Here is a 15,899-nt window from a genome sequence, read left to right on the forward strand (position 1 = left end):
GTTCTCTTGCTCACATGTCTGTCCTTGGCTTACTGCATTGTTCCAGTGAAGCCCAACGCAAACTGGAGGAACAGCACCTCATCTTCCGACTAGGCACTTTACAGCCTTCCGTGCTGAATATTGAATTCAACAACTTTAGATCTTAAACTCCCCTTCCCCCCGTCCCCACCCCGTTTCTTCCCCCTCCCTTTTTTTTCAATAATTTATATAGATTCTTCTTTTCCCACCTATTTCCATTATTTTTAAATCTACAACCACTACTTTGTTAGTCTTTCCACCCCACCTCCACTAGAGCTGTACCTTGAGTATCCTGCCATACATTCTTAATTAGCACTTTTCTTAGGTATTATCACCACCTTTAACACCTCTTTGATCATTTTGTCTGTGACATCTTTTGATTATCTGCTCCTATCACTGCTTGCTTATCCCTACAACCACCCCACCCTCAACTTCTCTCTCCCCCTACCCCCCCACCTTAGACCAGCTTATATTTCACCTCTCTCCTAACTATACTTCAGTTCTGCCGAAGGGTCATGAGGACTCGAAACGTCAACTGTTTTCTTCTCCACCGATGCTGCCTGACCTGCTGAGTTTTTCCAGGTAATTCTGTTTTTGTTTTGGATTTCCAGCATCCGCAGTAGCTTTTAGCTTTTTGTTTTTATCTCTATTTTCTTTCTCCCAAAATCACCCTCTTCAGTCCAAATCTTCTGGTCTCCGGATCGTCGGAGACCGGATATATGACCCAAATGTGTGTCGGGATTCCGCAGAGGGTCTGACTTGCTGACTTCCGCGGGAATGGCCTGGGAAGCTTGAACTTCCGATTAGCAATCCCCCTGTTCCCCGGGACCCTCTGTGAATGTGTCTGACTCTGAGTTAGATTCAAATATCACAGGATGTTCTGCGGTACTTACCTGAATAGTTACCCAGGAAATGTTGGACAAAAAAAAACCTAGTCTAACTCTTGGGTAACTACATAACTGACCTCCCAATCACTCACAATAACCCCCAACTCCCCGCATGACCCCCCCAACTATCCCTTGACTGACTTGACGATCGCAACCCACCAGCCACCTCACCCACCCTACCCACTTACCTCACCCATCTAACCAACCTGCAACCCTATGCATTCACTCATTCACCCACTCACCCATTCGCTAACATAATTTATTCACCCATTCACTAACATGCAAACTGGATCTTTAAACTTACCATACAGCAGTTAGTGCTGTAAAAAAAGGGTGTGCCCTGTCTCCCCCCCACCCCTCAACTCTATAGCACTGCAACGAAGGTCTTGATGGGACGCTGCACTCTGCATTTTTGGTATAGCTGGACCCAGAAGACCAGCAAGAAATGTGGAGCAACATTGAGGTGGGGAAAAGTTCAAATGGAGCAGCAATCCGATGATGTCACTGCTCCTCAACATGTTAGAATAACTTCACTTCAACAAAGCTACTTTCATCAATAAATTCCAAAAGAACAAAGTAAATAGGACAATTCACTATATTAGAAAATATTCAATTATGTGGTTACATAATCATTGCACAAGTTTTGAAGTGAGCCATTGTCCAGAACAAATGCCTTTTCAGCACATTTTTATTTACATGGACACAATGCAAAGGCATAACTTCTGACAAAACCCATCATCTCATAACTTGGCTCCAAGCTCCCTTCACAAATTAAACAAAAGATGTTGCTTCTTTAAAAAAAGGTAATTGCTTCAAATGAGTATATGCAATGTTGGATTTTCTGTATCAATATACGCTTTCTAATGACAATGATGCAGAAAGGACGGTATAATTCATTGAATTCACTGATTTGAGTACAGGTTATCTGTTGCCAAACAGTGCAGGGCCACATAAGGAAGGTTTCATACCAACTAGGTCACAAAATAGCCTCAGATTAACCAGTGCTAAACTGATTTGATCAAATACAGAATGCTATACGACTGGAAATATAATCAGCTCTGTTACAGACTTGGTCCGAAGTGGAAAAAAAGAGCTAAGTTCCAGAGCTGAGGTGAGAGTGACTGCCCTTGACATCAAGGCAACATTTGAACAAGTTAGGCACCAAGGAGCCCTGGCAAATTGACGTCAATGGGAATCAGGGGGAAAACTCCCCACTGGTTGGAGTTATACCTAGCACAAAGGAAGAATGCTGTGAATGTTGTAGGCCAATCATCTCAGCCCAGGGCATCACTGCAGGAGTTCCTCAGGGTAGTGCCCTAGGCTCAACCATCTTCAGCTGCTTCAAATGAACTTCCCTCCATCATAAGGTCAGAAATGGGGATGCTCACTGATGATTACACAGTTTTCAGTACCATTCACAGTTCCTCAGATGCTGAAACAGTTTGTGCCCACATATAGCAAGATATAGGCAACATCCAGGCTTGAGCTGATAGGTGGCAAGTGACATTCAAACTACACTAGTGCCATAAAATGACTATCTCCAATGAGAGAATCTAACCACTTCCTCTTGACCTGTCATGGCATTACCATTGCTGAATCCCCACCATCAACATGCTGCGAATTATCATTGACCAAATCTGAACCGGACCAGCCTGTCATGAAGTATAATCATTTTCATGATATTTTTCCAGTATTGTAAAGTAGGTTTATGGGGGGTTGTGTTTTTCTGTCTTGTGTGTGATTTATAGCCAAGCAGACTGCAAGCTGAAGTTATCAAAAGAAGGTGTAGAAGTGTCTTTAATATGCTAATGAGTAAACATGGTTGAGGTCTTAGCATGTAAGGTGTAAAAATAATTTGCATTATTAGATAGCTGAAGTGGGATTTGAATTTCAAAGAGGTCAATGAGAATAGTAGCAACATGAAAAGATTTATATTATAAGAAAGGTAAAAGTTCCAAAGACATATGGAAATAATGGAATTTACATATTAAAAAGGGTGAAACATATATAAAGGGTTTTTTTTAGTGATTTTAGGAGTTATTATAGTAGTAATTTGTAGTTCTATGTATGTGCTTGAAATCTCTTCTGTTAATAAATATTTTAATTTTAGTGTTTTGAAAAATCTCTAAAGTTTTGGTGGACTTATTACTTCTGAATTCAGGGCACACATCTCAAAATAAATACAAATTGCAAAACTGTTGTGATAGCAGGATCAGATTTCCCTTGTGGATTTGATCCATCTGGCACACATCATCTGCTGCATTAAAACAAATCATATAAATACAATGATTACAAGAGCAGGTCAGAGGCCAGAAATTCTGTGTTCAGTAACTCCCCCCTTGACTCCCCAAAGCCAGTCCACCATTTACAAGGCACATGTCAGGAGTGTGATGGAATACTCTCCACTTATCTTGTTGAATGTAATTGCAACAACACTTAAGGAGCTCAATACCAAACAATATTTGATCAACACTCCATCTACCACTTTAAACATTCACTCCCTCCACCACCAGTGCACAGTGGCAGCTGTGTACACCATATACAAGATGCATTGCAGCAACATGCCAAAGGATCTTCAACAGTATCATTCAAACCCGGAACCTCTACCACCAAGAAGAACAAGAGTAGTGGACACATGGGAAGCTTTCCTCTCCAAGTGACACACCATCCTGGACTCCGTATAAGAATTCAGACAGAGGCCAGACACAGGCTGGATTCTTTTGACGGGATTGTTTCTCACTAGGCTGATCGACAGAAGGAAGCGAAAGTACTCACCATTGGTGAAGGAGACAGAGAAATGTTTCCCACAGAGGCCTTCAGTTCATCCACTGATGCTGCCATACACACAATGGTATCTTTAGCCTGCAGAGGCCGAATCTTAATGTTGAATTTTCGCCGCGTATCTTCTTCTGACTCAGACTCACTTGATGAATAAAAGTGTTTCTCTTTGGTAGGTGAAATGTCATTAAGGAAACTTCCTTACTTAAATGAAATAGAGGAGGACAACTAAACAGCCAAGTTTGAATTTAAAACCAGTCATGTTGTCTTCCTCCCCCTTCCCTCCAATGTTTTTAGCTCTTTTTCGTACCTGATCTCCTCAATGTGTTGAACTGTGGCGGGGTTTGGTTCCACTAGGGCCTGAAAATCCCCAGTACTTTGTTCAAGTGACCATTCTTCATGGCGATGGTCCATAAGCAATAATTGGCACCTGTGGCACTGAGAACCTACTGTTTGTGGCATCTTGTACCATCCTTTCTTCACTTACCACCACTGGTAACTCTACCTTCAGTTACTTAGCCCCAATGCTTTGGAATTCCACCCTTAGACCATTCCACCTCCATCTCCTACTTTAAAATATCCTTAAATTGCCTGTTAAATTAGTTAGGAAGGGGTGATAGTAGGGGAAATTTAAATTTTAAAAGCAAAAAACTGCGGATGATGCTGCCAGACCTGCTGAGTTTTTCCAGGTATTTTTATTTTTGTTTTAAATTTTAAATGTTGGGGGACTGATGTTTTCCAGCGAGGAAAAGCATGCTGGATAAAGGGGACATGATGTGGGATTGAATTGTGGGAGGTGGGGCAGTCAGGGGGAAGGTGGGGGGGGGGGGGGCTAAACGTCAATAGGGTGGGTGCCTAACCTCCTTTCCACCCACCCCAAAGCTCACCCCCATAAGAAGGGGCTGGGTGGGCACCAAAACCAGTAGTCCACTCACCATATTTAAATAGATAATCAAGGGTTAATTGGGGTCATTACCAAGCCAATTGACCCCAATAATACGCTGCCCACACCGTAAAGTGGCTGGTGCGTGCAGCCCGATTTTTAAAAACATTCTCAAAGGGTGGGAAAGGAAGGGGGTGTTGTACTATCTTTGGGGGGGGCTAAAGCTTTGCAGATCGGGTGCAGCACCCCTAAGGTAGAACCTGCCTTTACTTCCTACCCACCTACTGCATTACAAATGCCACCCCTATGACCCCGCCCCCTCCCTAACCTGCCCAAACCCTCCCTGCCCAAGACTTCGGACTCACCTGTTTCCAGGATCCATTGGGCCTTCTTCTTGTTCCTGGTTGCAGTCCCAGGAGTGCCTAATAATGCACTCTTGGCACTGCCGGGGCTGATGGAGCTGCCTGTCAATCAAATTGGCTGACAGCTCCTGAGGGCGAGACTTTGTCCCCAGTGAGGGGTGGAAATCCTACAGTGCCCTTATTTTGCCCGCCCGCAGTGTGTTTTGGTTGCAGGGCGGGCTGGCGTGGAGTGGGCCGGTTCCATGCCAATTTTGCTTCAAGGGTGGGCAAGCCTTTCGCCTCCGCACCCTCCTCCCTCCTCCGCCTCCATAATATTCTGCCCTGGGTTGAGAGTTTCAATAGCAATAAGGACAATGTCAAGTACAGGAGTGCAGGGGTTGAGAAGGGTTATGGAGAGATAGAACTAGGTATTATCTATGTACATATGCAAGCTGACTCCATGGGTCGAACTTTCCCAGTCCTGTGGAGACAGGTTTGAAGGCAGGACTGGGAGCAAACTTAAAGAATCTCAGGTTAAGGCAGCTCCCTGATGTGATCCTGCCTCCAAATGAACTTGCCAGAAATGGGGTCTGACTGGAACACACACTTATTGGGCATTAGATTAAAACAAGATTGTGGTTAGGAATGTAGGAAATAGGAGCAGGAGTAGGTCATTCAGCCCATCGAGCCTGCTCTGCCATTCAAACTGCTTATGGCTGATCATCTACCTCTACATCATTTTTCCCCCCTATCTCCATACCTCTTGATGTCAGTAGTATCCAGAAACCTATTGATTTCTGTTTTGAACATGCTCAATGATTGAGCTTCCACAGCCCTCTGAGGTAGAGAATTCCAAAGATTCACACCCTCTGAGTGAAGAAATTCCTCCTCATCTCAGTCTTAAATGGCCTGCCTCTTATTCTGAGATTGGGTCCCCTGGTTCTAGACTTACCAGCCAGGGGATACATCCTATCCACATTTACCTTGACATGCCCTGTAAGAATTTTGTAAGTTTGTTGTAAATGAGATCATCTCTCATTTTTCAAAACTGTTTGGGTGAGATGTTCCTGGATTGGACAGCTTGATGACACTCACTATCTGTGTTCATTACTTAAAAATACTGGCCACTTGGGTGAATTACTGGAAAGTGACTGGCATCTATTAAATTGTATACTGGCACGAGTTTTAGCCTTCAGAACAGAAAGAGATATTAAAAAAACTGGGGAACAGTCTGTGCTGGTAAGTTAGTGGTGGAGCTTTTAAATTATGCTCATAAGAAAACTGATGCTATTTTTAAGATATGATGTCATATATATCATTAAAAATCTGAGCTCTCAAAAACTGGTGAGAATGTCCTCATTAGAAGTGATTCCACAATATGGTCTAGCTGCTTGTTCTGAATTCAGGGCAGTGACAGCAATACTGGAACAGCTGCACATAGCATTTATTATTTTTAATTCTCCCTCGCCTCCACCTTTGATGCCCTAGCCCTCAATAAAACCATTAACCCTCTTTCATCCTGGTTGTCCACCCTGGCATGACCCTCTTTGCCATTCAAGTCCAAGGGACACGAACACAAAAAGATATGGTGAAATATTGATTTAGCCATCCTGCCAGATCTGGTTGGATCATTTCATTGGGTTATGCTCTCATCTGCAAAGCTGCTCACTATTTCAGGATCATCCTGGAATGCAAAGACAATCCCCAGCTTTTTTTCTCCACTACAAACAGTATTCTTAAACCCCACTCCCCTGTCTCCTCCACCCTCATCTCCAAGAATAATTGCAAGGAGCTCATGGACCTCTTTGTTACTAAGATTGAGACCATCCGACCAGCCGTCTCTGCTGCGTCCCTCCTTTCCGCTAGTCCACCTGGCCAAACCTCCTCTTAAGCCTCTCCTGACTTACCCCTGATCTCACATCTTTCTCTAATTTTGCTTTCTCTCCTCATGCTCTGAGCTCATCTTGCCCATGAAACTCAAATTCTGCTCCCTTGACAGCTGCAGCATATCACCTGCCCTGCTATCTTTATCATTCTTTATTTAACTAATTAAGTTTCAAGTTTAGAAATATCACTCAACTGTTATCTGTAGTTATATTAAGTAGTTGGACTAGTTAAGCTTTACATTTATTGCAGTATGTCCCCAGTATCGGTCTAAACTACTGTCCTTGTTAGAGGGATAAAACCTTAAAACTCACCAACCAATCATCCACCTGCCCACCTAATTAATACCTTTGAATATTCACCAGCAACTGGAGGCTGAAAATAAAGGTATAAAAAGCAGCACCCCCTGCACCAAATTTCCACCTACACCAAATTCCCAAGTTAGCGTCTGTTCCTCGTCACCCTCAGTCCTTGTTGTCTCCAATCTGCCTCAGCTCAACTGCTGCTGAAAGCCTCGTCCATGCCTTTGTTGCTTCTACACTTGAGTATTCCAATTCACTCCTGGCTGGTTTCCCATATTCTACCCTCTGTAAAATTTCTTATGCCAAGTCCCATTCACCTTTCACTCCTGTGCACAATGACCTACATTGGATCCTGGTCAAGCAACTTTTGGTTTTAAAATTCTCATTCCTGATTTCAAATTCCTCCAATGCCTGGCCTCTCCCTATCTCTATAATCTCCTCCAGCCTTACAATTCATATCTGCGCTCCTCTAATTCTGGCCTTTTGAGCATCCCCAATTTCAACGGCTCTACCATTGGTGGCCATGCCTTCAGCTCCAGAAGAGCTTTGGGATTTCCCTCCTGAACCTCTCCATCTCTTTATTTTGCTTTCCTTCTTTAAGGCGGGCCTTAAAACCTACCATATTGACCAAGTCTTTAGTCATCTGACCTAATATCTCTTTATGCAGCTTGGTGTCATATTTTTGATAACATTGATAATTCTCTGAAGCCTATAGGAGCATTTTATTATGTTAAAGGTTATATAAATGTAAATTGTTGATGGTACCAGTGATGGTCCATATAGAGTAACAACATCAAAATTGTATTGTTAGCCTTCATGGACAGGTTTACAGCTCAATGTACACATGGCCATAACGGAGCAAGAGTCCTATCAGGGCTTCACCTTCAGAGGTAGGAGAGCAAAATACCTTGAGGCACATACAACACATTGTGTTATATTAGAGGCTGACCAATAATAGAGTATAAACCTGCCTTAAAAAGATTGAACTATACAAAAATATCTTTCAATCTATTTTCTTCAACAAGGTAAAAACAAAGAAGTAATAGACTGGAATTCAGAAATAAAAACAGAAAATACTCAAAGCACTCAGCAGGTCAATCAGCACCCACGGAGAGAGAAGCCAAGTAAGGTTGCAAGGGTCCAAAGGATATAACCTGATTTGTCATCTGGCCTGATGCTGTATCCTTCATCATCAACTTCTGGTGAATTCTGAAAATCAGACAAGTAATAGGGTGAAACACTTAGAAGATTTTCCACCATTTGTGACTTCCTTTTTCCTGGACAAATCTTTTGTTGTTGTTGAAGATTTGAAATGGGGTGATCCACAGCAGCTGGTACCTCCGACTCAACCTGCTCATAAACTGAGTTTCGGAGCAGGGCTTTACCTTGCCCAGGTCAGATACTTAACTACATTTTAAATGAAACTTTATTTTCTAAATTTTTACGCTTTCAGCTTATGGCATTATATTTTCTGTCACAATTTTTAAATGACAAGAGTTATTTCAACTTGATTATTAAATTAACTCGTCCTCAGCAATTTTACTTGTCTCATGTCCACTGTAATACATTGTGCTTATTCTGGCTGTGACCCTACAAAAGATATATGAAAAATACTTTCAATTTATTTGTTTATATTGAAGTCCCTTCTCTTTATTTTGTCTTTGATGTTGATACCCTCTGTGAAAATACATTTTCTGCTTACAATTTTGTGCTGAATCTACACAACTCTTCTAATTTGTTCACTTCTTCAACTTCATTATTCTGTTCAATGTTGGCTGCAAAGATTCATGATCTAGTTAGCACATTTTCAAAATGATTACCTTTTGTAACGACCAGACATTAGCTACAAGGCATTAAGGCAATTTTAGAGGCAATTAGATAGTTGCCTCAAGAAGATGATTATTAATGGATGTGGGGACTGAGCAGGAGAGTGGAATTAGATCAGATGATTCCTGTTGGGGAAAAAAAAACAGCACAGGTTTGATGGCATATATGGCCCACTTCCGTGCAATAACATTGTATTATTCTATCAGAGCAAAATCAAAAATAGTAGAAAAAACAATTTTCATTTATATCAGCATTGAGTGACCTATCCCTCTGAGAAGTAAGTGTAAAATGGTAAGATATTTACATACATTTGGGCATTCAGCTCATCTTAATTCACCCATCCAATGATCCCACAGCCCACAGCCAACTGTACCCACCACAGCATCTAACTGTATCTTAAAAGATTCCAGGGTTTTCACTTTCTCTACTACTTTATCTGGAAGTCCATCCCATATTTTGATGGCACCATGTAAAGAATTTCTTGATATTAATCCTAAATTTGTGTTTTATTAATTTGAACCCATGACCAATGGTTCCACTTTTGCAATCTATTTTGAAGTTATATTCTGGATTTGTATTTTCCAATCTTCAACTACCTTGCTTAAACTATAAGGTCATCTCCCAGGCATTTTTCAAGTCTAAAAGTTCACTTTACCCCAGCCTTCTCTTCCAGAACACCAGGGAGCAACCTCTTTACTGCACCACCTTCAGAATTTAAATATCTACATTATTTCTCAGAATGGATACAGTATCAAGGACAAGGGTGGGATGTGGGGGGTTTGTGGTTTATGGAGACCATAGGAGTGGGAAAAGTGGCATGCAGGGTGACTTAATTAGGCAGGATGTGAAATTTCAACTTCCTGACGGCGAGTTAAGATGCAGAGATAAAGTCAGCAGTGTGTTGGTGGTGTGTCGGGCATTAAGCCAACCTGTGATGTACTTGCAATTCATTTGCATGCTATGAATATTCATTGGTGTAAAATGTTTTTTCATTACGGCCTGCCTTCAAGATAAAGACAGCAGAAACATGTGGCACCTGTTTCCCGATTGTTTAAGATGGCGTGCACCAGTCAGCTTTGTGCAGTTGTGTGTAACGTCAGCTGTTTTCCTTATTTACCCCTGTGGTATAAGGGAGGGGAGCAGGAGAATGGCAGCTTGCATGGAGGCTTGTGACCGGCAAGGAACTAGTGGTGAGGGAGGTTGTGAAGCGGGGTTGGGGGCATGGAGAGTGGAAGAGGGATCCAGGGATGTCAGATGGTGGGGTCAGGGGCATGGAGGAGTAAAGTGAGCAAGGCATGGCATCCTGAGTGTGATGGGAACAGTCAATCAAGGTAAGAAAATGAGAGACCTAAAGGGCAGTGTGAGTACTGTCCAAATGTGCGTCCATCTCAGGGTGTTAGCTGGCAGAGTACTTACGGGCTTTGAGTTTAGCTACAACATTTCAATTATCCTCACTGGGGGTGATCTTGGACAATGTCCTCTATAATGCATAGAAAGGAGGGCCAGCTGAGCCTGCAAGTTCAGACATGTCCTACAGAGTGGTGAGTACAACACTGGACACTAACATGAATATTCATTAAAGAGTGAACAAAAAAAACATTGTGGAAAGAACAAGAAAGGAAATGTTCCTAACTCCCCTTTAAGCATTGGCCTGAATTTTACCCTTGGCGGGTGCATGCGATCGCCGGATCCAGAACCGGTCGGGAAACAGGCCCCCAACTGTGATCGGCCCCCCGCCACGATTTCACGCTGGCTGGCCAATTAAGGCCTACCCAGTGTGAAACGCGTCTTCCCAGTAGTCAGGAAGAGCCGGGTGGGGGCCTATCTAGCGCCAGGTCCAATGGCGACCCCTTGGGCAGTTTATAAAATGGCACAGGCAGTTCCTTGAAAGTTGCCAGGGAGGAATCATATATTCTACGTTTTGGAGAGTGAAGCTACGGCCTCAACAGCGGCTGGAGACGCTAGGTAGGAGGGCAGGTTGGGTGGGCACTTGGCCCCTCGTTTTTTGGATGAGTGTCTCACGATGCTCTTGGAGGAGGCGGCTGCCAGGAGGGACACGCTCGCCCCCAGAGATGGAAAGAAGAGGGAACCACACCTGACAAAAAAAGCTTGGGAGGAAGTGGCAGCCGAGGTCAGCAGCCACGACATTATGCAGCGCCTATGGGTGCAGTGCCGCAAAAGGTTAAATGACCTGCTGCGCTCGGGAAGGGTGAGTACCGTATTGGCATGGGTCAGTGTGCAGAAGTGTTAAGGGCTGGTCGTCCCCCTGTGGAGCTCAGGGGTTTAGAGTCTGAGTGCCAACTGTCAATGATACCGGAGCTGGCCAAGAGGGTGAGCCCTGGCTGCTTGGACTGAGTGCCTTGCATTCAAGGGCCACGGCTTGGATGTGCCCTGCAAGGTGTTCCTCAGCTGGGGTTTGCCAGGCTGCAATGGTGCTGCAGGTAGAGAGTGGACTAAACAATGCTGCTCTGTCCTTTCAGGAGAAGACAAGCCATAACCACATTGAGAGGTTATGGACAGGCGGAGGCCCCCCAAACTTCCTAATATTGACCAGGTTTGAGCAGGACGGCTTGGAGCTGGGGAGCTGCCATGCACCTCGTTCAGAGGGTCACGGAGAGGCTGGGATGTCAGACGAAGTTAAGAGTTCAGTGCACAGAGGTGAGAGTTCCAGATGGTGTAAACATTCTTATGTAGTCTCTTAATTGATGGGAGCATCCAAACTGGAGCCCCCATCGATCATTGAAAGGTGATGGCACCAAGATGCAGATCTCCATTGTCTCACCAGGGTGCCTGGCATGCACAGTGACAGTGTGATGACTTAAACTAATGACATCTCCTTGTTCTCCCTTGGGTTCGCCAGCAGGCACACATTTGCAGGACCCCGAAGAGCCACCCCTGATGCCAGAGGACCGCCAGGCTTCAGCTGCACCTACATCAAACCAGCTCTCTGAACCAGGCACCAATGCAGATAACAGCACCTCGGTGGGCGTTAGATCTTCGGCTAGAGTATCGGTGCACAGCAGTGAGGGCACTTCACACTCGCTTGAGGTGCAGGCGGAGGCAGAAAGTGCCCAGGGTGCCGGCAGTCAGAGGACTGCTGGAGATCAGGACAATGCTGAGTTGAAGGCAGATGATGTGCCTCTGGAGTCGTCCATTAGGCGGCAGATGCAGGATGTCCAGCAGGATATGTGGGAGGATCTGGCAGAGATCCATGAGGGTCTGTGTGCCATGGTCTCTGTTTTAGAGGAGTCCATGCGGAGCATCAGCACTGCATTGACCCTCATGGCTGAGCGCACTGTCTCCTCTATGGAGATACATAGAGACACAGCTCCAGGGACAGTGGGGTTGTGCTCAGACCTGCAAGCCCTCACACAAGCAATGACCTCAGGTGGTCAGTGCCAATGTGGGAGATGGATAAGGCACCCAGTATCCCAGCTAGATGCCCGTCCTTCAATGGTGAGCAGAGAGGTCCATAGCGACCTCACGTTGGCGCACCAGCTGCTTGTCGTTTCTGAGGGCTCCTCTCAGGGCGTTCTGGATGATGGCAGCAGTTCCTCTGTCCCTCTGCCAGTGGCCGTGGCATCTAATGAGGCTGCAATGACCGGGAGGATGCCAGCTGTGGCACTGGCCTCTCCCTCCCAGGCCGGGCCAGCACAGGCTCCACTGGCTAGAGGACGACCACCAAGGTCATCAAGGCCAACAAGACAGCAGAGCCAGCTGGCTGTCTCCAGTGCCAGTGCCAGCAAGGGTGGGGTGGGGGGTGGGGGTGGGGGTGCACCAGGACGTAGCGCTCGTAAATGTAAGTTTAAGGCGCCATGAGCACAAGAGGGGCTGGTCATGGGTCATCGTCTGTTTATATGTTCATTTGTTTTGAGTGTGAAAATTAAATATATTTTGTTCTTGTCATAATGGCCTGGTATTCTTCACCTTTATTTTTGGTGCAGGGTATACCAGTATGTAAGGCTGGACATGAGTGGCTCGAAACTTTATTGCACAGGCACTAAGTGGACTTTGGGTTCAAAGGAAAGGGTCATTTCAGACATCTGGGATGGAGGCAGCAGCCCTGGCATGAGGTGGAAGCAGATCTTTGGCAGCCTAGCTGAAGAAGCATTGGATCAAGGCGTCCCTGGTGTCCCTGCCTCCCTGAAGGATACAGAGGTCTGCCTCCACACCCTCACCGTTCCCCTCACTGTGTTCCTCTTCCGACTCACTATTGGATTCATCCTCTATGGCCTGTGGAGCAGCCTCAAGATCCTCTTCCTCCAATGGGTCCCCCCTTGCCAGTGCCAGGTTGTGGAGAGCGCAGCATGTGACCACAATCAGTGACACCCACTCTGGGGGGTATTGTAGTGCACCTCCTGAATGGTCCAGGCATTGGAAGAGTATCTTGAGAAGACCTATGGTCCTCTCTATCACCGCCTTTGTGGAGGTATGACTTCTATTATAACGCTGCTCTTCCTCTGTCCTTGGGTGGTGGAGGGGCATCATAAACCACCTTTTCAATGGATAGCCCTTGACACCCAGCAACCATCCATCCAGTCGGGCTGGAGCACTGAAGAGCCTTGGCATCTGGGAGTGTCTGAAGATGTAAGCGTCATGGGAGTTGCCAGAGTACTTTGCATAGACTTGCAGAATCTGCGTCCTGTAGCCACACACTATCTGGATGTTCATGGAGTGGAAGCCCTTCCAGATGACCCGCTGGTGCCTTGATGGTCACATTTGTGCAGTCGATTGCACCCTGGACGTGGGGGAACCCAGCAGTCACTGAAAACCCTCTGGCTCGCTCAGCGTCGCTAGCCTCGACCGTATGGAAATTAATAAATGTCATTACCTGCCTGAACAGCGCTTCTGTCACCAGCTTGACACAACTGTGGACAGCTGATTGGGAGACTCCACACAGATCGCCCACTGACCCCTGGAAAGAGCTGGAGGCATACAAGTTGAGGGCTACTGTGACCTTCAGAGCCACTGGCATGGGGTTTCCACCCACACAGTTGGAGGCGATCTCAGGCCCAATCATCTGACAAATGGAGGTCATGGTCTCCCTGGAGAGATGGAGCCTCCTTCGGCATTGCACCTCAGGCATATTGAGGTAGCTGCATCGCCGTCTATAAACCCTGGCAGCAGGATAGTGGCACCTTCTGCGGCCCCTTCCGCCTTGGACTTCCTGTTGGCCCCGCGTCCCTTGTGCCTGTGCCTCTCCTCCCACAGGTCGCTCCCCTGGAAGCTGCATTGGGACACCTGGCCTCCTCTCCCTTCTGCCCCTCTCTTCCTCCTCAGAGTGGAGACCACAATCCCCATTACCAGGGTAACAGAAGGCCGTCTGATACCTGGAAGGGGCCACGCGGTCAAAATCCTCTGTGAGCCTTGGAGACACCAATGAATCCTGAAATGAAGCCTGGAAATGCTGAGAATGAAGCTCAGAACAGAGATGAAGCTGTCAAGGTCAAATTAGCTACCAGCAGCAAATTATCTCCTTAAATCCTCACTAATCACACTGGCAATGCTGCTGACTCTTTTTATTCTGCCCTTAGATGAGGTTTTGCAAAATATGGGCTGCCCTCCTGCCCATTTTGCCCGTGCAATGAGCGTGAAGTCGCATGGGCAACGTAAAATCTGGATCAATTGGGTTTTTAATGGCCTTAAGCGGCCTTTTAATTGCTGGCGGGCATGGGTCCGACAGCTGGGCGCGCCTGCTAAGCTGACAATTACGCACATGCGGGATGACGTCGGGACACTCGCCTGACGTCTTCTCGCGCAATTTTATGCCAAATCAGGTTGGGCGCGCACCCGCCCGCAAGGCATAAAATTCTGCCCCATCAGTGCATTGCCAACCATGAGGTGAGCCAGTGCATTTAGCTCTCTCACTAAGACAGTCACAACAAATAACAAATGAATAAAATCAAACCAATGTAATGTGAAATATTTACAAGTGAAATTTAATTTTGAGAAACATCTATGCAACCTTTGTGCTCTCAAGTCTTATGTTAATGGCAATGTAGTTGGCAGCATAGTTGTGGCCGTGATGTAGTCTTCTTAATTGGCCAAGAGGCACTTTAATAGCCCACCCATACCTGATAGTGAGTTTTACCAATGAAAGGCATTCCCCACCACTAAATTGCACGTGTTTTCCATGCATGTCAATGGCACTTAGAATTTTAATTATAATTGTGTGGGAAATGGCAAAAAGAGAGAAAGCATAAGTGACGCACAGTTTCAGTTACAATGTTGGGAACAGCACACTGTTGACAAAAAGCCAGCCAAGGTGTGGTCAAGCCAAAGATCTGAACAATTTGATCATAACTCTGACTTTCATCCTGCTGCTTTGGCAATGTAGTTCCACATTTCATTGTCTGTTTGGATTTCTGTTCTGCATTGATTGGATATCTGGCAGATTAAAATTTATTAAAACTCCTGGGGCAGAATTTAATGCTGATCGGGTGGGCATGTGCCCAACCTGGTTGGAGGCGGAATCGCGCGAGATGACGTCAGGCGAGCGTCCCGACATCGCCCAGCGCTTGCACAATATTTCAGTCAGCGCGTGCATGCAAAAGTTGGAAGCACGCCCACCAACAATTAAGCGGCCAATTAAGGTTATTAAAGGTGCAATTGTTTCCAATTTTTCATGGTCCGTTCAACCTTATGGTCAGCAGACAGGCAAATCGGCCAGGCGGACTTTGCATTTTTCATGAAACCTCACCCAAGGGCAGGGTGAGGCTTTCATTATTAAATGAAAGAAAAATAAAAATCGATGGACAGCATTTTTATCATATATATGTTCAGGTGACTGATTGTGATGCTTGGACATTATTTCCTGATTTTAAAAACTTTATTTAATGCTTTTCAGGTCTTCAGCTTCCTGAGGCAGCTCTCTGCCTTCAGGAGCTTTCTGTCAGTGCTCACCTGCGCTGGGCTGATATCATTGCCCGCCCTCCTCCCGCCCCCACCCCAGCAGTGCTGAGCCTCTCAGCGTGCTCTT

General features: G+C 45.6%; 1 protein-coding gene across 1 annotated transcript in view; it reads right to left on the reverse strand.

Moving 5' to 3' along the window:
- The window catches only part of sgip1a (SH3GL interacting endocytic adaptor 1a), a 213,855-nt gene that overhangs the window by 103,684 nt on the left and 94,272 nt on the right, over positions 1–15,899 (reverse strand). The window contains exons 5-6 of the mRNA XM_078561770.1: positions 8,245–8,302; positions 3,681–3,859 (exon numbers count right to left, since the gene is read on the reverse strand). Of these exons, the coding sequence (XP_078417896.1) occupies positions 3,681–3,859; positions 8,245–8,302 (237 nt within the window). The remainder of the gene's footprint in view (positions 1–3,680; positions 3,860–8,244; positions 8,303–15,899) is intronic.

The sequence above is a fragment of the Cetorhinus maximus genome, chromosome 17, assembly GCF_964194155.1.
Source record: "Cetorhinus maximus chromosome 17, sCetMax3.hap1.1, whole genome shotgun sequence".
NCBI lineage: Eukaryota > Metazoa > Chordata > Chondrichthyes > Lamniformes > Cetorhinidae > Cetorhinus > Cetorhinus maximus.